Raw genomic sequence first — 26715 nt, 5'->3', positions numbered from 1 at the left:
AAAAAAAAAAAGTAATAATAAGTTTTCTGGAGGGACAAATAGAGGCATTTGCAATAGTTCAGCTATCTGGAGAGATGATTGTGTTTGACATTGGCAGCAAAGAAGGAGAAAATTAAACCACAGAGACCCCACCCTGCCAATATCTAGAAGCTGGGAGAGAAAAAACGAAAGTTTTCCAAGGAGCCTGAAACACTAGAAGAACCAGAAGATTCTGGAGCTATGAAATTTAAGAGAGGGGTTTTGAGAAGGAAGAAGTGGTCAACTGTAGCTTAGGAAGTAATGAAGAGGAGGCTGTTTGTGAAGAGGGCAGCCTTCTGTTACAGGGAGCAGAGAAATGGAGCTATAGTTGGGAGAAGATAAAGGGACACGGAAGTGACTGTAGAACATTTCTAGCTTCCTGTTGCACCTAAAATAATCCAAGAAGGCTGTGTTCTTAACCTGACATACAATTTCCTTCATTTTGTGACCCCTTACGTTAGTCAGCATCCCGGCAGGAAACACTGGTGTACGGAGGGTAGCCAGACACCCCGCAGTGAGGAGGCAGTTTACTTCAGTGCAGGCGGGGTGAGGAAACCAACAGCATCTGGGGAAGCATTCAGGGGTTAGCCTCAGGGTGAGACATTGCCACCTGAAGCCTGAAGAGGCAAGGGAAGGAACTTAGAAGGGGAGCTGCCCGACACCAGCAGTGGCCGCAGAGGACCCAATGCCAGAAGCATGTGACAAAGCAGGCTTGCGGGGGAAGAAGTACCGTGACCTCTCTTTCTTCCATCTTCGGAGCCCCTCATAAAATTAGCAGAACCCTCTGGAAGCCAGGAGCTATGAGAATGCAGGTCATGGGGCCCTTAGAGGACAGAAGGGCATAGGGCAGGACGGAGGATAGCGAACAGATTGCACTGGCAAATAACCAGCAGGTCCATGCCCACTTCCCAGGCTCATCTCTGCCCAGCGCCCCACCTCCAGCCTCTGGGGCCTTCTTTCAGGTTCCAGAGCATACCAAGCTGCATTCTTCCCAAGGCCGTGGTGCAGGCTGGTCTCTCTATCTGGAACGTTCTTTACCTCATTAACTCAAAATCATCTTTCCATTTTCATCTTAAGCATCACTTTCTCACATAGGCCTTTCCTGGGCCATGCCCCTCCCCAATCTACATGAAATATCATGTTACAGTCCCTCACAGCACCTTGTTCTTTTCTTCCTTAGCATTTATCATGGTTTGCAGTGATAGATTTATCATGGCATTATTCATTTAATATCCATCTCCTCTGTTAGACTGTAAACTCCATAAGAACAGGAATTATGTGTTTTTCACAGAACAATTGTTAGCAATGGGCAAGTGCCCAAACATGTATATTTACTGCAACACTTAATGAACCTGCTCTAACATTCTCTCCCACATTGCTGAGATCTCTGGATACAAACAGTTTAGCAGTAATGGATCTTTATTACTCCCTGTTATGCCCCAGGTGCTATACTAGATATTTATGTTGTCTCATTCACTCCTCACAACAATCCAATGGACAGGGACTCTTATTATCCCCATTTTTTCAATGAGGGAACTGAGACCTGAAAGGCCAAGTTATTTGGCCAAGGTCACACAGCCCTGTGGTAGAGCCTGGGTTTGAACCAAGGTCCTGCGGACACCAAAGCTAGTGTTCCGAACTGCCCCCCACCCCCCACACTGCACTGCCGCCTTAAATATCTTGCTGTGGTTTGGGTTTGCTTTTATGTCTATTTTCCATATTAGACTATGTGGGGACCCACTCAGCCCCCCATAGTTGGTACAAAGAATATTTTAAGCTGAAGACATTTGAGATTCAACAGACGCAGAAAGAAGCCTTCTTGGAGCTTCCCTTGTCTGACTCAAGGCAGAAACTGCTTCTATGCACGTTGCACATATAAATGAATTCTTCCTTGCTAATTGGTTGTTTGTCTGAGTAATGAAGACTGCCAAAAATTCTATTTCTGAGGCAGCTTCTACCTCCAGAAGAGAGACCAAGAGTAAGTCTACCAGAAAGCCCTTCTCTGGGAAGTTTTATGGCCCTAAAGAAGACAGAAAGATTATTCATATCTATATAGAAAAGCACGACTGGATGTGGTGGCTCACATCTGTAATCCCAGCACTTTGAGAGACTGAGGCAGCCCAGGAGTTCAAGACCAGCCTGGGCAGCACAGTGAGAGCTGAACATAATGAGAACTTATCTCTACAAATATATATATATATATAATGTATATATTTGTCTCTACAAAAAAAATATATAGAGATATATATTTAAAGAAAAACATGATCACCAACTTTCTTATCTCCCATTTGTTCTCCAAAAAACCTCTATGTCTTTCCTAGGGAAACCTACTTGTTCTTCCCGTAGGAATCTTTCATCCCTGCTCCTCTTCCCCTACTAAATTAGGTATCTGAGCTTCAATTCTAACCACCCTTTGAGTTACTCGAGTTATTCATCACTGAGCGCTCCCTCTTGCATGCACATTGTACACATACATGGATTCTTTCCTGCTAATCTGTTGTTTGTCAGTTAAATTCACAGGCCCCAGATAGGACATAAACATCAGAGGGCAGAGGAAAAGCTTTTCCTTTCCTACAACTATAAGTTCCTTGGGTAACAAGTGTTAGTTATCTATTTAACCCCAAAACACACTGCAAGTGCCCAATAAGTGTGAAGTATTGACTCTTTCCCACCAACAGAGTATTCCTATGGGACTGACCTGCCCACCCCACCCAAGTCTTTAGCCTCACACATTCTGCTTACTAAAGAGCAGTGGTCTGTGCATCAGGCTCTTTTGAGCTCCAATTTAGTAAACTCTTTCTCTAGAGCACAGTTCTTTCATTATTTATTTATTTATTTTTAAATATTGTTTTTCAAAGAAATTGTTGTTTTTGTTTTTGTTTTTGTTTTTGAGACAGGGTCTTACTCTGTCGCCCAGACTGGAGTGCAGTGGTGCGATCACAGCTCACTGCAGGCTCCATCTTTCCAGGCTCAAGCAATCCTCCCACCGCAGCCCCCTGTGTAGCTGGGCCTACAGGCATGAGCCCCCAGGCCCAGCTAATTTTTTTTTTTTTTTTTGAGACAGAGTCTTGCTCTGTCACTTAGTCTGGAGTGCAGTGGCACAATCTCAACTCACTGCCACCTCCACCTCCCAGGTTCAAGCTATTCTCGTGCCTCAGTCTCCCGAGTAACCGGGAACTACAGGCGTGTACCACCACGCCCAGCTAATTTTTATAATTTTAGCAGAGACAGGGTTTCATCATGTTGGCCAGGCTGGTCTTGAACTCCTGACCTCAAGTGATCCACCCACTTCGGCCTCCCAAAGTGTTAGATTATAGGTGTAAGCCACGACATCCGGCCTCCCCTATCATAGTCTTTTCTGTTTTGCTCTTCCCAATCCAGCTACTTTTGTGGAATTCCAAGAGCTAGGAAGGACCTGTGTCATCTAGCCCAGGGCACCACAAACCCTGGCAAAATCACTTAGATGGTTTATTCAAAATACAATTCCTAGACCCCACCTTACATTTAACAACCCTGGCAAAATCACTTAGATGGTTTATTCAAAATACAATTCCTAGACCCCACCTTACATTTAACAGTTGTAAACAACTCTTGCTTTTGTCTGCCAGGGCATGACTCTCTTCAGAGTTCCTCGAGAAGTCTTCTTTCCCCATTCCACGTAGTTCACTAGTGCTACCAAGTCTGTAAGGCAGGAGTCTTTAGAGGTGACAGGCCCTAAGATAGGCACATAGTCCAAACTGGGCCTATCAGAATTATCCTCTGAGGTGTTAGAGTCAGTGGAGGAAAGTCCAAAATGCTTCTCCCTTCTTGGATGCCTAACAGAAAATGTGGTTGTGGCCGGGTGCTGTGAATCATGCCTGTAATCCCAGCACTTTGGGAGGCTGAGTTGGGTGGATTACCTGAGGTCAAGAGTTCAAGACCAGCCTGGCCAACATGGTGCAACCCCCACCTCTACTAAAAATACAAAAAAATTAGCCCTGTGTGGTGCCGTGTGCCTGTAGTTCCAGCTACTTGGGAGACTGAGGTAAGAGACTCACTTGAACCCAGGAAGCGGAGGTTGCAGTGAGCCAAGATCACGTGATTGCAATTCAGCATGGGCAACAGAGTGAGACTCGGTATTGAAATGTGGTTTCTATTCCCTACAAGGTGGTAGCCCTATTTCTTGCCAACTAGGAGAAACCTGTCTGCAAGAAGGAAAAATTAGAAACAGAGAGCTCTGATAAATTTGCTAAGTTCCTGAGGCAAACTCTCCAGTCTCCTGTGTTCATAAATTCCCTTGCCTTCTTAAGCTAGTTTTTTTTGTTGCTGCTTTTTCTTTTGTTTTTGATACAGAATCGTGCTCTGTCGTTTAGGCTGGAGTGCAGTGGTTCCATCTTGGCTCACTACAACCTCTGCCTCCCAGGCACAAGCAATTCTCATCTCTCCCCGAGTTAGCTGGGACTACAAACACGTGCCACCACACCTGGCTAATTTTTTTGTATTTTCAGTAGAGACAGGGTTGTTGCCCAGGCTCGTCTCGAACTCCTGACCTCAGGCGATCCACTCATCACAGTGGATTACAGCCATCAGCCACCATGCCCAGCTTCTTAAGCTAGTTTTAATCAAGTTTCTGTCACTTGCAACCAACAGTGTGAAGAATCAATGGATCAGGAATTCAAGGGGTAGGACAAGAGACTGAAAATTTTAAAGATGTCCATGAATTTTTGATGTATGGCTAGGTTTAGGATATCCTGATAAATTAACCTTTCAGTTTATAAAGAAAAAGCTGAGTTCTGCTGGGCGTGGTGGTTCATGCCTGCAATCTCAGCACCTTGGAGGCTGTGGCGGGCAGTTCACCTGAGGTCCGGAGTTCAAGATAAGCCTGAGGAATATGGTGAAACCCCACCTCTACTAAAAACACAAAATTAGCCGAGTGTGGTGGTGTGCACCTGTAATCCCAGCTACTCAGTAGGCTGAGGCATGAAAATCAGTTGAACCTGGGAGGGGGAGGTTGCAGTGAGCCAAGATCCTGCCAGTACACACCAGCCTGGGCAACAGAGTCAGACTCCGTCAAAAAAAAAAAAAAAAAAAAAAAAAAAAAAAAAAAAAAAAGAAAGAAAAGAAAAAGAAAGAAAGAGAGAGAGAAAGAGAGAAAGGAAGGAAAGAAAGGAAAAAGAGAGAAAGAACTGAGTTCCACATAAGGGATTTTATATTAATGAGGTTGAATTTAGTGAGCAACTACTACATATAGGACCCAATGTAAAGAGAGTTACGTATATGATCCTCAGCATATCACTTTGCGTTTACTATGCTTACTACATCTTTTTTCTTTCTTTCTTTCTTTCTTTTTTTTATTTTTTGAGATAGGATCTCACTCTGTCACCCAGGCTCTGGAGCACAGTGGCATGATCTGAGCTCAGTATAGCCTTAACTTCCTGGGCTCCCACCTCAGCATTCTGAGTGGCTAGGACTACAGATATGTGCCACCATGCTTGGCTAATTTGTTTTGTATTTTTTGTAGAGATGAGGTTTTATATGTCACCCAGGCTGGTTTTGACTCTTGAACTCAAGAAATCCACTCACCTCAGTCTCCTAAAATGCTGGGATTACAGGTGTGCGCCACCATGCCCGACCCACTGCATCTATTTACTTGTTTATTGTGTCTGTTTTATCTACACTTGTATATGTACCACCTAACACAATGCCTGGAACATAGTAGAAACTAACTAAATACTTGTTGTATATTGAATAAAATTTTCAGATTAATATAATTATCATTAGCAGTAGTAACAGAACAGTAGTGGTAACAGTATCACTAACATTTATTGAGTGTTTATTTTGTGCTGAGTACTGTTGAAGTTCTTTTCAAATATTACCTCATATGACCGGGCATGGTGGTTCACTCCTGCAATCCCCAGCACTTCGGGAGGCTGGGGCAGCAGATCCCCTGAGGTCAGGTGTTGAGACCAGCCTAGCCAACATGGCGAAACCTTGTCTCTACTAAAAATACAAAAAAATTAGCTAGGTGTGGTGGCACATGCCTGTAATCCCAGCTACTCCGGAGGCTGAAGCAAGAGAATTGCTTAAACCCAGGAGACAGAGGTTGCAGGTCACGGCACTGCAGCCTGGGCAACAGAGCGAGACTTCGTCTTAAAAAAATTATAACAATAAATAAATATTACCTCATTTACTGATTTGAAGATGCCTGTGAGGTAGGTTTCTATTATTTCTCATTATGATGAGAAAACTGGGACACAGAGATGTCCAGTAATTTTCCCAAGGTGACACCGCTAGTAAGTAGCAAAACAAAGACCCAAACTGAGGCAATCTGGCTCCAGAGTCTCAGTTACAAACGTTATTCTACACTGGTTTAATTAACTTTTTCAGAATGACCAAGCTGTTTAATAGCAGATGCAGAATTTGAGCCGAGGTCTGTCTAACTGCAGAGCCTTCGCTCTTTAACCCCATACTTACTGTTTGTGGCTAATGGTCTGGCCATTCACAGTAGTCCACATAAATGATGCTCCAATGGTTGCACAATAATCTGCATGACTCTTTGTGGCAACCTTCATAATATAATTAGGAACCAAGTGTTCTGACCTCTGGAGATGAGCAGTCAGGTGTGATCAAAAACAAGACTCATGGGTCCAAATACTGAAACCAGGCTGCAAATGCTCACCTGCTGTGTCAGTTTGAGTACTACAGGAAACAGAAGCCAAGATGGAATTAGAAGCGTAAGATTTATTAGAAGAAATGCCCATGAAAGGAAAAGGGAAGCAAGAGCAAGAGCAGGTGGGGAGGGTCTGAGACCACAAGGAAGTTCTGACACTTGTCAAGGAAGAGAAGGAAGGAAGGAAGATTGGGTAGAAAGAGTATCCAGTTGCAGCAAGGCTCTGAGGAAATCTGGGCCAAGTCAATGGAAAGCCCAGGTCAATGGTTGCCCAGTGAAGGAGTCCTGCACTGGTCAGAAATGGCCTGGCTCCAGCATACCTTTCTCAGTCATTGCTGGGAATAGCCCAGTGGAAAGTGTGCCCTTGGCATAAATGATCACAGAGCTGTCAGCCAACCATGCTCATTGCAACTGCTTCTCTTGAAAGGAGGTCTTGGCTGGGCGCAGTGGCTTACACCTGTAATCCCAGCACTTTGGGATGCCGAGGCAGGTGAATCACGAGGTCAGGAGATCAAGACCATTCCTGGCTAACATGGTGAAGCCCCATCTCTACTAAAAATACAAGAAATTAGCCGGGCATGGTAGCACACACCTATAGTCCCAACTGCTCGGGAGGCTGAGGCAAGAGAATCACTTGAACACAGGAGGCGGAGGTTGCAATGAGCCAAGATCGCGCCACTGTATTCCAGCCTGGGTGACAGAGCGAGACTCCGTCTCAAAAAAAAAAAAAAAAAAAAAAAAAAAAAAAAAACAAGAAAGGAAATGTGGAAGGTGCTTTTCCATGGCTGCCATACCCATGTACCATGAATTAAACTCCCCCAAGGAAACACTAGAGAGCTAACCACATGAGATAAGCAGTCAGCGCCCGTCGTCTACACTGCTTCTCACAACACACATAGTTAACACAGCTGAGTATGTTTTTTTTTCTTCAAAACGTGTTGGTTCAGCCTTACTAAAAGTGTCAGCTCATTTAAAGAAAAATGTATGTTTTCCTGAAGAGGAGTAGGTGGAGCATTTTCTCATTTATTTTTCTACCATGAACATATTTGAATTGCCACAAAGAAGTTACTATGGAAACTGCTCTCAAACTTGCAAGAGAAAAGGCAAAAATGGAACACTTTGTTGACATGCAAATAGTTAGTCTCTGGAGACCACTTTTTAACAAACTCTCCTGGTCTGATTTTTCTGAGTCCTTTAAAGGTTCTCTTGAATTAAAAGTGGACAGGCAGATTTTTTGGTGTTAATTCCAGATAGCTCCAGCTGACTGTGCAAATGTCACAGGTGACAACTCTAGGATGAGTCTAGATATATGCAAACTTGGTTTTGGAATGAGCAAAAGGCTGATGGTGTCCTGCTGTGAACACCCAAACAGGCTCAGGTTGTTTTTGGGCCAGGCTCAGTCTGCAGGTGTACTCTGGACTGACTTGTTTGAAAGTTAACTTGCTGAGCTCTTATTTATGCAAAGTAGTTTCTCTTTCTTATTTCCCCTGGCCACATTCCTTCTTTGGGATCTTGAGCTGGATAGTCTTTCCAACACAAAACACAAACTTCTTATTTGAAAGCCTTATTCCTCTACCCATCTCTGCTCATCTTTACCTGCCTCTCCCCATCCACCACTCCAACTCACTTTGTGTCAGCCCAAGTACTCCTATCATTACAAAGCTCTGAGATAACTTTGGATTTCTGCTTGTTGTTCTTTTATGCCTGTCAATTCCTTCAACCTTGCTTCTTTCTCTTGGGACTTCAATCCCAAAGCCATACTGAAACCTTTTTCAAAGCGCTTTTGGTAATTAAGTGAATCCAACTTTAAGAGAGTTGCCTGTAGTTTCAGTTACTTGAGAGACTGAAGTGGGAGAATTGCTGGAGCCCAGGAATTTCAGACCAGCTGGGGCAACAGAGTGAGATGTCCAACTCAAAAAAAAAAGAGGTCGTTTGACTTGAGGGACACAGATCAGAGGTTGTCTATTTGGGATTATTGTTACCTAGCTTCATGACTAGCAACCGTCATTTTCACTTCTTTGTGAATCAGAGTCTATCTGATCCTTTCAAAGGATGCTTCCACTTCAGCCTCCCAAGTAGGTGGCATCATGGGTGTGTGCTCCAACACCTGGCTAATTTTTTTTGGGGGGCGGGGGATGGAATCTCCCGCTGTTGCCCAGGCTGGAGTGCAATGGCGAGATCTTGGCTCACTGCAACCCCTGACTCCTGCGTTCACGCAATTCTCCTGCCTCAGCCTCTCGAGTAGCTGGTATTACATGAGTACCACACCCATCTAATTTTTTGTATGTTTAGTAGGGATTGGGCTTCACCATGTTGGCCAGACTGGTCTTGAACTCCTGACCTTGTGATCTGCTTACCTCGGCCTCCAAAAGTGTTGGGATTACAGGCATGAACCACTGTGCCTGGACTTTTTTTTTTTTTTTTTTTTTTTTGTAAAGACATGAGGGTGGGTGTCGGGTGTCTCACTTTGTTGGCAGGCTGGTCTCAAACTCCTGGGCTCAAGTGATCCTCCTGCCTCAGTCTCCCAGCCTCCCAGTCTCCCAAAGTGCTGTGATAACAGCAGTGAGCCACTGTGCCCAGCCTGTAATAAACTATTGTAGAACCTAAGATTGGCCTTTTAAGATATCTTTTCAGGCTTTTGTATTTCTGACAAATGGATAGCCCTACCCAGACCAGCCACTTCTCTGCTGGCCCTCCACCCAGAAGCCAACTCAGCAAAGGAGGACCATTTTCCACACTCCTCTGATTGCATCTCCAACCAATCAGCAGCACCAATACCCTAGCCCCCTGCCCACTAAACCATCTTTGAAAAACCCTATCTTCCAAATTTTCAGGAATATTGATTTGAGTAATAACTGTCTCTCAAGTGGTATGGCCAGCCTTGTGTCAAACTCTTTACTGCAATATTGCAGTCTCAGTGAATTGATTTATCTGTAAAGCAGGCAGAAAGAAGCTGCTGAGCAATTACACAATCTGCAATTATCTTAAATGTTTCCTTGTTATTATATGTTTCTTCCAATGACTTTTAAATTCCAAGAGAGCTGAACCCCTAGCTATATTTCCCACTTCTGGCACATACAAAATGCTCAATAAATATTTGTAGAATGAAAAGAACTGTTCAGTTTCAGCAGATGGATCAAATGAAACTTAAGGTTGCTTGAAGCTTTAACATGAGCATCGATAAAAATGAGTAAGTGGAAAAGGAAGTGATGACAACCATTGCAACAAAGCAATGAAAGCAGTGTGCATATTTATGTTTAAAAAACACAAACCTGTCAAGCCCTTGAATGTCTGATTTATGAAATACATATATGTGTATGTGTGAGTGTATACATAATGTTGGCTTTTTAGTTTCACATGGAGTGTGAACTCAGTTTTGGAGAATAATAATAAAGTATTTAACAAGGATTTCATGTAGTTGTCTAAATATAAAACATTGTATCACAGAATTAAGAGTGGAAAAGGATTTAGAATACAAGTTCTTCAGTTTACAGGGATGGAAACTAAGGCCTAGAGATCTAAGTATATTTTGGCATTGGGAAATAAACAGGGTGATGTGTCTGTTGATGAGAAATACATATGCCAATCATACTTCTGTATAATCATTACTAACAACATAGCAATACCGTCTTACATTTGAAAAGAGTGTTTGAGTGCGACTAGATCCTGCACCAGTGGTTCTGAAACTTGAGCGTGATGAGAATCACCTGGAGGATTTGTTAAAGCGCAGATCGCTGGGCCCCACCTCCAAAATTTCTGGCTCGGTAGGTCTGGAGCAAGGGACGGGGAAAGCTTAAGAGAAACCATCCCAATGCCGTTCAGCTCTCGCAACTGAACCGGCCCCGCTCGGTACGCAGGGAAACTACAAGTCCCGGCATGTCCCGCGCGCAGCGGCGGAAAGTCGGGTACTTCCGCTCCACGCAGCCTCTCTGCTGCCGCGTCTCGACGTGTCACCGGCGGCGCCGCTGCTGTGGCAAAGGAAGGTGCTGACTGGGGGAGTTAGAGGCGGCGGGCGGCGGTGACCCCGGCCTGGAACTGCCCCGGCACGGAAGTGTTCCGGGATCCGTGGGGAGCAGGAGAGGGAGGCGGCGGCCAGTCCCACGCGGGGCACGATGTTGAACATGTGGAAGGTGCGGGAGCTGGTGGACAAAGCGTGAGTATCGTGGGGCAGTTGTGGCCGAGGCCCACTCAGGGGAGGGGTTACTAAGAGAGAGAGCTGGCCTTGGGCGAGGGGTTGCCCGCGTCACGCCCCCCGGCTCTGCCAGCCCCATCATGGCGGCGACCCGTTCCCTCCCGGCCCCGGGCCTCATCCCCGCTTGCAGAGCTGGGGAGGGACCCTCCTTCGTTTTAAAAACGTCCTCTTAGCCACCCTTCTCTCGTTTCCACGTCTTCCTGTCCCTTCCCCTATTCCAACTCCTGAGTGCCGACGCTTTGGTCAGAGGGGGCGGGTTGTGTGCAGCTGGGTCACTGCCCTGGCTGGAGGACTGTCTTAGCCTCAGGCTGTGAGCTTTGCCTCCGGGGCAGCAGGGAAGGCTTGGGAGTGGGGGGCACAATGCACTGGTTCTCTGTGTCTCTCGGGGTGTAGTACGGAGAGACGTTAGACCTGGTTGGAGTGTGTCTTTTACCCTCCTGGCCTCCTCTTAATTCCTAATGAACCTGAAGTGTTGGAGTGGGTGGTTAAGTGTAACAAGTGGCTATTGTGGTAAGGCTGAAGTTACTTAAGAAGAGACTCATCCTTTGCTTTTCTAACACTAGTGAAAGTAGATCACTATATAACTTCTTGTCATTTTCTTCTGTTTCTTTTTCCACTACACATCATTTTTGGTGTGCTACCTGTTCCATTCGGTGAAATTAAGAGGTCTTTAAGAAATTTCCCCTTAAGAGGAAAACAACCCAGGTTTATATCCTGTTGATCTGCTTTTAAAAGCAGATAAAAAGACCAGTACGTAGTTGATTTCCTTTAACGCTGAAATAACTTTAGTCTCCTACTTGCGCAAGGAAAACCTTAACATTTAAAATGAGTATATCAGATATACAGTGGTTAAGTAAGGTCTTCTAGGCCAGCAGGAAATAAAGTTTAAGAATTTAACCAGTCCTCTTCCTTTTAGGTTTTAGTGATTATGCAATGTGTGATGAGAAAAACAGTTCGTTTGTGCCACCTACCTAACCTAAAATCAGGAAGTATAGATAGCAAACTGTTTTGTTAACACCAGAAAACAAAATAATTTCCAGTGCCGTCTGATGCATCAGTTAGAACTTAGAGCGTGACCATATTTTTATATTTTCTATGCTACCAAGAAGGCAATAGTGCCTAAGGAGCATGGGTTTCAGAACCTGCAGAGCTTGGAGAAGTTACTCATCCTCACAGTGCCCTAGTTTTCTCGGGTGCAAAATGAAAATGCAGTGATACCTACCTTAGAATGTGTGCAGTGAGGCTTAAGGGTTAAGGGATTATATTGCACATAAAGCCCTTAACATAATTTGTTAAGATCAGTGTATTTTTGAAACTAGCAGATGTTTTACATTTAGAGTGAGATAAGATAAACCTCTTTGAGAAGGTCCAAGTTTGAGAAGTTATTTGCTTTAATGATTTTTCTTTACAACTACTCATTTGGCTATTGAGGCCTCTGCTATTTATTTTGGACTATTTAGCTGTTTATATATTCTTTGCTTTTGCTTACCAAAGATGAAATAAACTAATAGTTCTTTTCCAGATCCAGGATCATTGGCATTTTTTTGAGTATATTGTGTAAAGATTAGGATATCAACTTAAATAGTTTTTTAAAGGGCAAAAGAAGACTTCAAAGATACTTTTTTTTTTTTTTTTTTTTTTCTGATCATAACTCACTGCATCCTCCAACTCCTGGGCTCAGGTGATCATCCCGCCTCCACCTCCCGAGTGGCCAGGACTACAGGCATGCACCACTGTGCCTGGCACTGCCTCCTTATTTCTGAGTCAGAGGTCAGCAGAATAAAACCACTAAGAAACACCTTGTTCTCTTAGAGGACTAAATCTGTGGTACTCAAAAATTTGAAGAGGCTGTACATTGTTCATAAGACAGAAATCAAGGCAGTATTCCTGCTATTGTTGTACCTTTCATATTTGCTTATCACACTTGTTACATGCTTTAGGTTGAATTTGCCGTGCAAGTAGTTACCATTCTAATGGAAAAACTATTGTTGAAAAATAATATCTGTCTTTTTACTACCCAATTTAGGATGTAGACTTGAACCAAATTATTCGAGAACATAGAAGAATGTTGCTACCAAGGACTTTTTAAGGCTTTTGTGGGTGTCTTGACACATATTAACGTTAGAACATGAGGTTAATTTACTGATAAGTACTCGGGATTTTAATTTTCATCTTTCACTGACAAGAAGAGAAAAAATTCTTCCCCCCAAATGTAAGCATCTTACAGAATTGTGGATCTGTTAGATGGTGCACCTAATACCATAATAGAGGTACAGCAGATCCACAGAATGACTGCTCCGATTATCAGAGGGAACTTGCAAATGAAGAAACAATGAAGTGATTAAGGACTGTTCAGATAGCTGGATCAATAAAATGAGGGCTTATATGAGAGAAAGGTTAGGGGTTTGGCTGTCTGGTCCATATTCTGGCATTGCCTTTTTAATTAGCTGTATGTATGATTTGAGGCAGAATCATATGAACTTCCAGATTTTGGGTTCCTTATCTGTAAAATGAGGGAACCTGATTAGAGTAAGACTTTTTCCACCTTTGATGGCTATTGGAGAAATGCATTTCCATCAAGGAAAAATGGTTGGAACTAATTTTTACAATAGCAGACAAATTTTGGAGTCATTATCCTCTGTAGATAATTTAGGCTAAAAAGGGAAATTTTCTTAAAAAGTGGTAATCAGTAAATGTTATATTTAAATATTTTATGCAGTAAATACAGACCATGATTCAGGAAGACTAGGACTTTTAGTGTATGTTGATACCCAGTGAGGTTTTACTTCAGAAAAAAAATGTACTCTTGAAAACTGTGTTTCCTGGAGCCACTCTTAGATTCAGTATGGTAGCAGTTCTTGAGTTTAGTTATGTTTTTTTGTTTGTTTGTTTGTTTGTTTGTTTTGGTTTTTTTTTGTGATGGAGTTTCACTCTTGTCGCCCAGGCTGGAGCGCAGTGGCGCAATCGGCCCACTGCAACCTCTACCTCCAGGGTTAAAGTGATTCTTCTGCCTCAGCCTCCCTAGTAGCTGGAATTACAGGCACCTGCCACCACACCCAGCTAATTTATATATTTCTGGTAGAGATGGGGCTTTGCCATGTTGACCAGGCCGGTCTTAAACTCCTGACTTCAGGTGATCCACCCACCTCGGCCACCCAAAATGATAATGATGTATTTCAGACATTGGCTTTTGAGTCACTGAAGACTTTTTCTGGAAGTGGGGTATATTTTCCACAATTGCTGCATCTCCTGGTGGTAGTAGAGGGATTTGTTTTGCAGAACATCGTGGAACTGAGGGGAAGCAGATAAAGCCATAGGCCTGCCAGAGCTTGGAGTGCCAGTATCTTCCCACTCGTTGTCAAGTTGCATAAAAGGTGATGTGGCAGGAAAGAATAAGTGGCACTATTCCCATCAACTAGGAACACTAGCTTAACTGTTGTCATCCTGTGACCTGTCTCCCGTTACCTGTGGCTGTAATAAAATTGGACATGTTTATATTTTGTCATCCTATGTATGCATGGTAAAATTGAAAGTTGCTGCAGTTCTATTTTTTCTCCAGATTTCAGTAATGTAATGATGGTGACACGTTAGTGGTAGATCAAAACTGCTACTTACTTGTTCAAGCTCAGTGAATCCTTCTCTTTCCTTGCAAGGAGAAATATTAGTGGTAAATCTATTTGATCAATGCCTTTTTTTTTTTTTTTTTTCTGAGACAGAACCTCACTCCATCCCCCAGGCTGCAATGTAGTGGCCTGATCTCAGCTCACTGCAATCTCTACCTCTCAGTTTCAAGTGATTCTCCTGCCTCAGCCTCCCAAGTAGCTGAGATTATAGGCACCTGCATCCATGCCTGGCTAATTTTTGTATTTTTGGTAGAGATGTGGTTTTGCCTTGTTGGCCAGGCCTGTCTCAAACTCGTGACCTCAGGTGATCCACTTTCCTTGGCCTCCCAAAGTGCTGGGATTACAGATGTGAGCCACCACACCCAGCCTCCGTGGCCCTTTTTATAATAGTGATTCAAACAGCTCTGGCTGAGGTCCTAAGGCAACAGCTATGGATATCCATTTTAAGTTATCTAAGGGTAGCTTGCATTTTCCCTCATAAGTTGATTTTTATTGATGTATATTTGCTTGGTTTTTTAGATCCTAAATGTTTAGATAATGTAGAGCTGTAGAAACTATTGCTCTAGTCTCCTGACTCCAGAGGAAGAAACTTTTGCATTTATAAAGAATAGTACATTCCTTTATATATACATTTTTTATTTATTGGATTCATACTCTAGTTTCTTTTTGTTTTTTTATTTTTGAGACAGGGTCACACTCAGTTTTCCAGGCTGGAGCACAGTGACACAAACATGCATACTGCAGAGGGGACCACAACCGTGCCACCATGCTTGGCTAATTTTTAAAAATTTTGTTGTAGAGAAGAGTTCTTGGAGTGTTGAACAGGCTGGTCTTGAACTCCTGGGCTCAGGCAGTCTGCCTGCCTCAGCATCCCAGAGTGCAGGCAGGAGCCATTGTGTCTGGTCTAGTACTCTATTTTCTGAACTTGAAGCATAAAATACCTGCCTTCAAGAACCTTACCTCTACAAATACACTTCAACTTGAACAGATTATTTGTTTTTCTTTTCTTTTAGTCTTCAGCTGTCATCCCCTTTATTTTCCATATCAGTAAATCTCTGTTCAGTTTGTTTCTTGGAATTTGAAAGCAGAGATAGTAAGATAATTGTCAGCTTACTAGACTTTCCAATGTCAACTTTTCCTTGAAACAATGAATTACTTATCCTCCTCCTTTTCTAGTAACTGGACACAAGTAAATATTAAGAATTTAATTCCAAAGAAAGATGAGTTTGGTTTATCTTCTGCTAGCATTTCTTAGAGGTAATTTTCTGTAGTTTAATCTATTTAGTACTACTGTCAAATTGCTTTTAAAAAGCACTTAACTGCCTCTTGTGTTTTCTTGCACGCTTTAGTATTAGTTTACAAGCAGTTTCTTATCTACTTACTGATATGTCCATTGAAAGTACTTAGCCTTTTTTATTTTGAGTGCCATTTGCTAGTACTCCAAGGTTTCACAATATGGCTCCACAGTTGAATCTTTTTTTGTATTTTTTTTTTTTTTCTTGAGATGAAGACCCGCTCTGTCACCCAGGCTGGAGTACAGTGGTGCTATCTCAACTTACTGCAATCTCTGTCTCCCAGGTTCCAGCGATTCTCCTGCCTCAGCCTCCTGAGTAGATGGGATTACAGGTGCCTGCCTCCATGCCTGGCTGATGGACATACAATAAACTCTTGAAACATCTATTAGTATTATTACTGTTATACACAAAATAGTATAACACTAGAAAAATCAAAGGAATAGAGTGTTTGAGAAAATAAAGATACAGACTAGGTTATTTATAAGTATGTAGGAATTGTATCTTCATGAAATCATTATTTTCAGTGAGTGCTCTCTCCTAAGATTAAGTTTAGTCTACATATAGGACAGCACAATTAAATACCTCTGTTGTTTGTGCTTTGTATTTTTTTTTTAACCAAATCATAAATGGCTTCTACTTTAATATTGCAAAGCATATTGCAGAAATACTCTTTCAAAAGACATGTTAAGGAATAAAGTCTTTGGAAAGACATGCTGCAATTTCCATCTGCCAATTCTTAATATTTTGTTCAGCTTGTTTTGTGTATTCTCAAGATTTTAAAGTAACTGCTAATGTAAAACATTTCTAAAACATAAAAAGATTTATAAATGCAAATTTAAGCAGACAATTCCTAAGAGACTGAACAATATCAAGAAAAAGAATCCTCTAAAACATATGATACCAAATTTGTGGTATTTCTCAATGGACAAACAAGGAAATACATGCAAGGAAAGCACATTGGAGAAAGGGCTTTCCAGTTATTCAGCCCCTCTTCCAAGTTGGCATGAAATTCTTTTGGCTTACCAGGGCTGTTTTGCCTGAAAATTAAGTACAGGTAAAGGAACATAATGTATTCCCATGTTAGAGCCAGTTTATAGCTATGTATTACTTGTGGGTAGATTTAGCTAATGAATTATTAAATGTGAGTGATTTTGTTAATGTGCAACAGTGCATGTGAATGGTTTGTACTTCATTTAAGAAAAGTCTATTTAACCAGTTATTTTGGAAATTTTTTTTTTTTTTTTTTTTTTTTTTTTGAGCAGGGTCTTGCTCTGTCACCCAGGCTAGAGTATAGTGGTGCCATCTTGGCTTACTGCAGCCTCAACCTCCCAGATTTAAGCAATCCTCCCAAGTAGCTGTGACAACAGATGCACGTCACAACACGTAGCTAATTTTTGTTTTTTTGGTAGAAATGGAGTTTTTCCACATTGCCCAGTCTGGTCTTGAACTCCTGAGCTCAAGCATTCTACCCACCTTGGCCTCCCGAAATGCTGGAATTGCAGGTGTGAGCCACTGTGGCTGGCCTAGAATATTTGTTTTGACATGAATTTTATTTAGTTTCTCAATTCTTAGGACAGTATTTAAGTTCTGGATTTATATTAAGTGTTGGATAACTTTAATATAAATAATCTGTTATAATTTTGCACACACCATTATGTCGTAAATGTTCATTCATGCTTTTTGAACAATTCTTGAACATTTCATTTAAGAATTCTCATCCAAATAGCCTATTTTCTTTTCTTTTTTAAGATGGAGTCTTGCTCTGTCACCAGGCTGGAGTGCAATGGTGTGATCTCAGCTCACTGCTCACTGCAACCTCCCCCTCCCAGGTTCAAGTGATTCTCTTGCCTCAGCGTCCCCAGTACCTGGGACTACAGGCACGTGCCACCAAGCCCAGCTAATTTTTGTATTTTTAGTACAGATGGGGTTTTACCATGTTGGTCAGGATGGTCTTGATCTTTTGACCTCATGATCTACCTGCTTCAGCCTCCCAAAGTGCTGGGATTACAGGCATGAGCCACTTCACGTAGCCCAAATAGCCTATATTTTTATAATAGAAAAAAGACATCCATTGAAAATTCAATTCTGGATTTTTTGTTTGTTTGCCATTTGTTTTCATTCCTTTTTAGTAAATCAGCAAAGAACAGTGCAAGGCTAGGTACTGTGGCTCATGCCTATAATTCCAGCACTTTGGGAAGCTGAGAAGGGAAGATCTCTTGAGCCCAGGAGTTCAAGACTAGCCTGGGCAACACAGACCCTGCCTCTACAAAAAATTAAAAAATTAGCCGGACATGGTGGTGCGTGCCTATAGTCCCAGCTACATGAGAGGCTGAAAGGGGAGGATCAATTGATCCAGGAATTGGAAGGCTGCAGTTAGCTATGATCATGCCACTGCACTCTAACCTGGGCAACAGAGTGAAACTTTGTCTCTAAAAAAAATATTTTTTAATATTTTAAAAAAAAGAACAATGCAAATAAGCATACTGAACCTTTTTCTATTAATTTTTCTCATACTCATTTGTCACTTTAAGAGACTTACGGTTGTACAGATGAAACTACATGTCTTAATTTATAGTTAAACCCCCATGGTTAAATAATATCTTTTTTTTTTTTTTTTTTTTGAGACAGGGTCTCACTTTGTCACCTAGGCTGGTATGCAGTGGCATGATCTTGGCTCACTGCAGCCTTGACCTCCTGGGCTCAATCCATCCTCCTGCCTTAGTCCCCCAAGTAACTAGGACTACAGGTGTGCGCCCCCATGCCCGGCTAATTTTTTGTAGAGATGGGGTTTCACTGTACTTTCCAGGCTGACCTCAAACTCCTGAGCTCAAGCAATCCGCCAGCCTGAAGCTGAGGCTTCCCAAAGTGCTAGGATTATAGGTGTGAGTCACTGCACCCAGCCAGTAATAACCTTAGTTTGATATGCTTGGCTTATAAGTTTGGTACTGAATGGGCTTTGAAGGATGGCCTATTTCTCACGAAGCCATGTAAAGTATTTAGCCCTATAATCTGCTCTCTACACAGCAGCAAGAGGGAATGTTTAAAAATACTAAGTCAAATGGATTCAGAACTCTTCAGTGGCTTCTCATCTCATTGCTTACTGGCCTGTACACATCTGGCTCTTTGCTGCCCCCCTCTGATCTCTTCTCCCATCACTGTCCCTCACTTTCTGTGTTCTGTTCATTGGACCTCCTGTATTACATAGTATGCTCTCACCCTTGTCACTGTTTTTCGCTGTGCTTGCCTTTCTCTGTTACCTGTATTCATCTGCTGTCTCGGATAATGCAAGTTCCTTGAGGGCAGGAACTTTTGTTTTGTTTCCTGCTGTATTACTAAATCTTAGAACAATTATGACACATAGTAGGTGCTCAAATATTTTTGAATGAATACATTACATTTGGCAAGCTGATATTTATTACAGAGGATATCCTTCAAATCCACATATGTGTATATATATATATTTGAGATGTCTGTCACCAGGTTGGAGTGCAATGGCGCGATCTTGGCTCACTGCAACGTCTACCTCCTGGGTTCAAGTGATTCTCCTGCCTCAGCCTCCCTAGTAGCTGGGACTATAGGCGCATGCCAGCACGCCCAGCTAAATTTTTTAGTAGAGATGGGCTTTCAACATGTTGGCTGGGATGGTCTCAATCTCTTGACCTTGTGATCTGCCCACCTCAGCTGGGATTACAGGCGCAAGCCACCATACTCGGACCTAAATCCAAATATTTCTAATAGTAAAAGCTGATAGTTATTGAACATTTACCATGTGCTAAGAACAAAGGTGAAAATATTGTTATGTTCAATTTTCTAATGAGGAAATTGGGCACATAATGCCAAGAGTATGTCACAGATAACACATTGAAAAAACAGTCTAGATTTTAAATCTAGATGATATACTTTCAGAATATATATTTAACAGTTTATGCTAATCTTTTACAAGACATAAACAAAAAAATTGTTGGACAGGCATACCTGAGAGATACTATGGGTTTAGTTCCAGACCACTGCAATAAAGTGAATATTGTACAAATTTTTAGTTACCCAGTTCATGTAAAAGTTGTTTCCACTATACTGTAGTCCATTAAATGCACAATGGTGTTATGTTAAAAAAAAAAAAAAAGTACATACCTTAATTTAAAAATATTTTATTGCTAAAAAGTACAGTCATCTGAGCTTTCAGCAGATAGTTATTATTCTGCTGGTGGAAAATCTTGCCTCTATGTTGATGGCTGCTGACTTATCAGGGTGGTGATTGCTAAAGTTTGGGGTAGCTGTGGCAATTTCTTAAAATAACAATGAAGTTTTCTGCATCATGGATTCTTCCTTTCACAGATGATTTCTCTAGCGTGCAATGCTGCTTGATAACATTTTACCTAAAGTAGAATTTCTTTTATGATTGGAGTCAGGCTGGGCATGGTGGCCCACGCTTGTAATGCCAGCACTTTGGGAGGCCAAGGTGAGCAGATCACTTGAGGTGAGGAGCTCAAGACCAGCCTGGCCAGCATGGCAAAACCCTGTCTACTAAAAATACAAAAATTAGGCCAACACAGTAGCTCATGCTTGTACTTTGGGAGGCCGAGGCGGGTGGATCACTTGAGGTTAGGAGTTCGAGACCAACCTGGCCAACGTGGTGAAACCTCGTCTCTACTAAAAATACAAAAATTAGCTGGGCATGGTGGCGGGCTCCTGTAATCTCAACTACTCAGGAGGATGAGGCAGGAGAATCACTTGAATCTGGGAGGCAGAGCTAGCAGTGAGCCAAGATCATGCCACTGCCCTCCAGCTTGGGCAACAGAGCAAGACTGCGTCTCAAAAATGAAACAAAAATTAGCCAGACGTTCTGGCATGTGCCTTGTAGTTTCAGCTACTTGGGAATTTGAGGCACGAGAATCGCTTGAACCTGGGAGGCGGAGGTTGCAGCAAGCTGAAATAGCACCACTGCACTCCAGCCTGGGCAACAGAGCAAGACTCTACTTCAACAAAAAAAAAATTGGAGTCAGTCCTCTAAAACTCTGCTACTGCTTTATCAGTTAAGTTGCCCACTGCAGCCTGGGCAACAGAGTGAGACTGTGTCTCAATTAAAAAAAAATTCTTAGGCCAGGCACAGTGGCTCATCATGCTTGTAATCCTAGCACTTTGTGAGGCAGAGGCAGGTGGATTGCTTGAGCCCAGGAGTTCAAGACCAGCCTGGCCAACATGGTGAAACCTCATCTCTACTAAAAATATAAAAATTAGCCAGGGGTAGTGGTGGGCCCCTGTAGTCCCAGCTACTTGGGAGGCTGAGGCGGAATTGCTTGAATCTGGGAGGTGGAGGTTGCCGTGAGCCACTCTGATCACTCCAGCCTGGGGGTCAGAGTGAGTTTCTATCTCAAAAAAAAAAAAAAAATTTTTTTTTTTTTTGGCCAGGTACGGTGGCTCACACCTGTAATCTCAGTACATTGGGAGTTCAGGGCATGTGGATCACCTGAGTCCAAGAGCTCTAGATCAACCTGGGCAACCTGGTGAAACCCCATCTCTGCTAAAAATACAAAAATTAGCCAGATGTGGTGGCATGTACCTATAGTCTCAGCTACTCAAGAGGATCACTTGAGCCCAGGAGATCAAAGCAGCAAACAGTGATGGTGCCACAGTTCTTTGTTGTCATTTTAACAGTGTTCACAGCATCTTCACTGGAAGTAGGGTCCATCTCAAGAAACCACTTATTTTGCTCATCCAGAAGAAGCAACTCATCATTCAAGTTTTATCATGAGATTGCAGCAATAAGTCACATCTTCAGGCTCCACTTGTAATTCTAGTTTTCTTGCTGTTTTCACCACATCTGCAGCGACTTCCTTCACTGAAGTCTTCCCCGCCTCAAAAAGTCATCCATGAGGTTTGGAATCAACTTCCAGACTCCTGCAAATGTTGATATTTTGACCATGAATTACATTTTTTGTCTTTTGAGATGTCTCACTCTGTCTCTGCTCTGTCATTCAGGCTCAGGGTAGAGTGCAGTGACATGGTCACCCCACTGCAGGCAACTCCACCTCCTGGACTCAAGTGATCCTCTGGCCTCAGCCTCTTGAGTAGCTGGGATGATAGGCATGTATGCCACCACACCCAGCTAATTTTTTAATTTTTTGTAGAGACAGGGTCTCGCTATGTTGCCTAGGCTGGTCTCGAACACCTGAGCTTAAGCAGTCCTTCCACCTTGACCTCCCAAAGTGCTAGGATTACAGTTGTGAGCTATTGTGCCCAGCCATGAATATTCTTAAATGGCAAAACTAACATAGTGAATTCTGTCTGGAAGGTTTTCAATTTACTTTTCCCAGATACATCAGAGGAATCACTAGCTTGGCAGTTACAGCCTTACAGAATGTGTTTTCTTAAATAATAAGACAAAAGTCAAAATGACTTCTTGTTCCATGGGTTACATTGAACATTGTGTTAGGAGACAGGAAAACAACATTCATCTCTTTATGCATCTTCATGAGATCTCCTTGGTAACTCCTTGTCCATGCGAAATATTTTGAAAGGAATCTTTTTTTCTGAGCAGATCTCAACAGTGGGCTTAAAATAATCAGTAAACTATGCTGTAAACAGACTTGCCATCATTCAGGGCTTGTTGTCCCATTTCTATAGCACAGGCAGAGTAGATTTAGCATAATTCTCAAGGGCCCCAGGATTTTCATGTGCAGTGAGCACTGGCTCACGTCTGCATTAGTCCATAACAAGAGAGTTAGTATGTCCTTTGAAGCTTTGAAGCCAGGCACTGACCTCTCTATCTATGAAAGTCCTAGATGGCATCTTCCACTGTAAGGCTGTTTCATCTCCATTAAAAATATGTTTAGTGTAGCCACCTTCATTAGATGATCTTACCTAGATCTTCTGGATAACCTGCTGTAGCTTCTGCGTCAGCACTTCCTGTTTCACCTTACATTTTTCTCTTACAGAGGTGACTTCTTTTCTTAAACCTCATAAACAAACCTCTGCTAGCTTCAGCTTTTCTTCTGCAGCTTCCTCACCTCTCTCAGCCTTCAGATAGAACTGAAGAGAGTTAGGGCCTTTCTCTGAGTTAGGCTTTGGCTTAAGGGAATGCTGTGGCTAGTTGGATATTCTGTTTTTCAAACCATTCAAACTTTCTCCATATCAGTTATAAGTCTCTGTTTCACTTAGCATTCTTGTGTTCATAGAGTAGCACTTTAAATTCCCTTCAAGAACATTTCCTTTGCATTAACAACCTAACGTTTTGGCACAAGAGGCATAGCTTTTAGCCTGTCTCAGCTTTTGACATACCTTCCTAAGCTTAATCATGTCTAGCTTTTGATTAAAAGTAGATGGGCAACTCTTCCTTTCACTTGAACACTTAGAGTTCATTGTAGGGTTATTAATTGACCTCATTTCAATATTTTGTCTAAGGGAATAGAGATGCCTGAGGAGAGGGGCACATTCAGCATATTATCAATTAACAGCATGATTCATGCTGTTCCCAAACAATTACAATAGTAACATCAAAGATTACTGATCATAGACTGCTATAATGGAAATAATAATGAAAAAGTTGGAAATACTGTCAGAATTACTAAAACGCTTAACCCAAGTTTGCCACAAACCTTAAATTTGTTTTTTTCTTTTTAAGGCACTATCTGTGAAACACATTAAAGTAAAGCACGATAAAATTAGGTGTGTCTATATTTTGCTGTCAAAAAGGTGAATTACTAGTATATACCTCATGCAAATTAAAAATTATTTGGGAAAAATTTATAGCACTTAATTTTTATTTTATTTTATTATTATTATCTAGAGCCTTACTCTGCTACCTAGGCTGGAGTACAGTGGCGTGATCTTGGTTCACTGCATCCTCTGCCTCCCAGGTTCAAGCAATTCCCCTGCCTCAGCCTCCCAAGAAGCTGAGATTACAGGCGTATGCCACCACTGCCGGCTAATTTTTGTGTTTTTAGTAGAAACAGGGTTTCACCATGTTGGGCAGGCTGGTCTCAAACTCCTGACCTCAAGTTATCTGCCCGCATTGACCTCCCAAAATGCTGAGATTACAGGCGTGAGCCACCACACCTGGCCTGTAGTGCTTAAGATTCTGAACCAAATTCAGTTAGAGTGTGTTATTTTTTCCTCATATGCACCTATCATAGAAGGACATTTTTCTGGCCTCTTGCAGTATTCTGAATAATGTCTGTGAGGCCGATGACCCTTAATGAGAGGGAAGCAAATAGATGAAGCAAATAGATGTTTCTGTAGGTGAAAAAGAAAATCTTCACTAATGTTACAAAGGTGTTCTCTATAAGCAACTGTAAAGTGTTTTAACATTTATTGAGCTATATTAAGTGCTTCAGAATCAGTGACCAACTTTTAAAAGTTTTATAATCCTGTGATCTTATTTATTTATTTTATTTATTTATTTATTTTTTTTTTTTGAGCTGGAGTCTTACTCTGTAGCCCAGGCTGGAGTGCAGTGGTGTGATCTTGGTTCATTGCAACCTCCGCCTCCGGGGTTCTAGTTCAAGCAATTCTCCTGCCTCAGCCTCCCAAGTAGCTGGGATTACAGGCACAAGCCACCATGCCCAGCTAATTTTTGTATTTTTCAGTAGAGACAGGGTTTCACCATGTTGGCCAGTCTGGTCTTGAGCTCCTGACCTCATGATCCACCTGCCTCAGCCTCCCAAAGTGCTGGGATTACAGGTGTGAGCCACCACGCCCAGTCTAATCCTGTGATCTTTATGTTGTGGTCAGTTTGACATGCCTCTGTGTGCTATGTCATATGAACCTGTGATTTATGCACAAATTTTCTAATTTTTCTTATGTTCAAAATGGATAATTTGGAATAATGTTCTTTAATCACTTATGTACCATCTACTGTATTTTTGGCATTGGGTGTAAACATTTGAACGTTCTACAATGTCTCAAAATACGTTATTGATATACTCACTAATTTTGGCTGACCTTTTAAGGGTCCTTCACTGAGTACTTATTAAATAGCAACAACCACGAGCCCTCTAAGACATGCGACAGATGGTAGGGTTCCAGTAGGCAGCTTACTGTTCTGTATCAAGCATATATGCACATGAAAACCACATGAAAAAGAAATAGAGATGACACAAGTTGGTTTACCAGTGAGTACTTTCTTAGAAGCTAGTTCTGTCGTAAAAGAAAGGAGGTTTGTATTATACCATAATCAAATTGTCCAAATTAAATAATTTGAAATATAAATGTTTCGATTTTGCAAACTTGAGGGGAAAATATAAAGATCTTCAAAATTTCAGTAGACAGGATCTAGAACAGTTTCCTTTGTGTCAGAAAGTTGAGTCTAGTTTTGGGGACTGGATAATACATCTAAGTAATTACTGGTGGAAAAAAAATCTATAGCTTACTTAAAGTATTTGAGTTCACAAAGAGATAGTATCACTCTTAGCACTGTTGAGATACAGGATTTTTCATTTTATTCTGTTAAGATTTTTTTTAGAGTTACATACTTTTGATTAGCATCTGATATTTGGCAATACATATGAATTTAATTAAGCAGAAGCAAAATCCATAGATGATATAATCACACTGTATAATATCAAGTCTGTGTCTGCAAAGACGTAATTTTCACATATTGTGCCAGTGCAGGATGTCTCATTTTATCTTTCTCTTAGAAGGATTTTATTCCTTTTTTTAAGGTTAACTGATTTTTAATACTTGTTTTAGATGTTGTCCTGAGAAGCAAGATAATACAGTTCATACCTTAATAGAGTGTTTTAAATGGACCACCGCCTGTTTAAAAAGACAACTGGTTGTGAGTTTGCCACAGTTGATAAAATTTCTTTGGGTTTCAGTTTTGTTTTTAAATGAAGAGTGGGAAAGGTAAGTGGGGGAGGGACATGAGTCAAGATACTTCCTCTACTTGTTCTGTATAAAATGAGGATAAGGTCTACCGCTAAGAGAATTAAATAAGCTAATATGCTGTGCAAACATTATTCTTTACTTTTGTTGTATTGCCTTAGTTTTGTCATTGAGGCAATTTCTGAAGTTGTTAAAAAGTTTCAAATTTAGATGAACAAAGACCATTTTTAGATTAGTTCTAAAGTTGGGAAATATATTATTATTAAATTTAAACCCCTTTAACAGTAAAATTTTTACTCTTAAAATTATTTTAGTGGCTATCTTATCATACCTGTGAAAATCGGAATTGGGATCCAAAATACAAATAAAACTCATAGGCTATACTTATTTTTGAATACCTTGGATATTTGATCTTCTTGTGAAACCAGTCTAACATATGATACTTCTTGGCAAGAGAAACACCTCACTGTTCCTTCTTTTTTTAAAAACAAAATCGATTAACTTTAAAGAGCAGATAAATTATGCAAGTATCTTAAGCAGCTACCACCAATAGGAAAGAATATTTCACAGCTAAACTCACACACAAAACAACATGAGTATGAAGTTGCTGTAAGTACAGAGTAGGGGTGTTTTGTTTGTCAAATAGAAATAATATTTCTGTACCTTCTTTTGTAAATGGACCATGGGGGTTTAAACTTTTAAAATTTATTGCAGATTGCATTTGAGGACTTGTGCTGGAATAGATAATGTGTATCACAAGATATGCAGTTGAATTTGTAATGGCTAGTATTTGCAAAGCAACTTTCAAATAAATATTTTATGGTAAATATTTAACAAAGTTTTTCTAGCAAGTGGGGATGGAAATTCTAGTTATTTAGAGTTATAAATAGTCTGTTACCATCATATCCAAATATAACATTTTGCTAGTGTTTATTAATTTCTGTCATTAACTAGAACAATTATAAGAGAGCTTTTTTTTTTTTTTTTTTTGAGACGGCATCTCACTCTGCAGCCAGACTGGAGTACAGTGGCGCAACCTCCACGCACGGCAACCCCCACCTCCCAGGCTCAAGTGATTCTCCTGCCTCAGCCTCCCAAGAAGCTGAGATTACAGGC

The 26715-nt window shown here is 41.4% G+C and overlaps 1 protein-coding gene across 2 annotated transcripts in view; it reads left to right on the top strand.

Moving 5' to 3' along the window:
- The first annotated feature begins 10579 nt into the window (after positions 1-10579).
- Positions 10580-26715, top strand: part of CLINT1 (clathrin interactor 1) — a 68431-nt gene continuing 52295 nt past the window's right edge. For both annotated transcript variants that reach the window (XM_017517079.2, XM_017517078.1), the window contains exon 1: positions 10580-10820. In XM_017517079.2, coding sequence (XP_017372568.1) covers positions 10780-10820 — 41 coding nt within the window. In that variant the 5' untranslated portion in view covers positions 10580-10779. The remainder of the gene's footprint in view (positions 10821-26715) is intronic.

The sequence above is a fragment of the Cebus imitator genome, unplaced genomic scaffold (assembly GCF_001604975.1).
Source record: "Cebus imitator isolate Cc_AM_T3 unplaced genomic scaffold, Cebus_imitator-1.0 Scaffold616, whole genome shotgun sequence".
NCBI classification, from domain to species: Eukaryota; Metazoa; Chordata; class Mammalia; order Primates; family Cebidae; genus Cebus; species Cebus imitator.
Note: the sequence above shows the minus strand (reverse complement) of the source record. Positions and strands in the feature narration are given on the sequence as shown.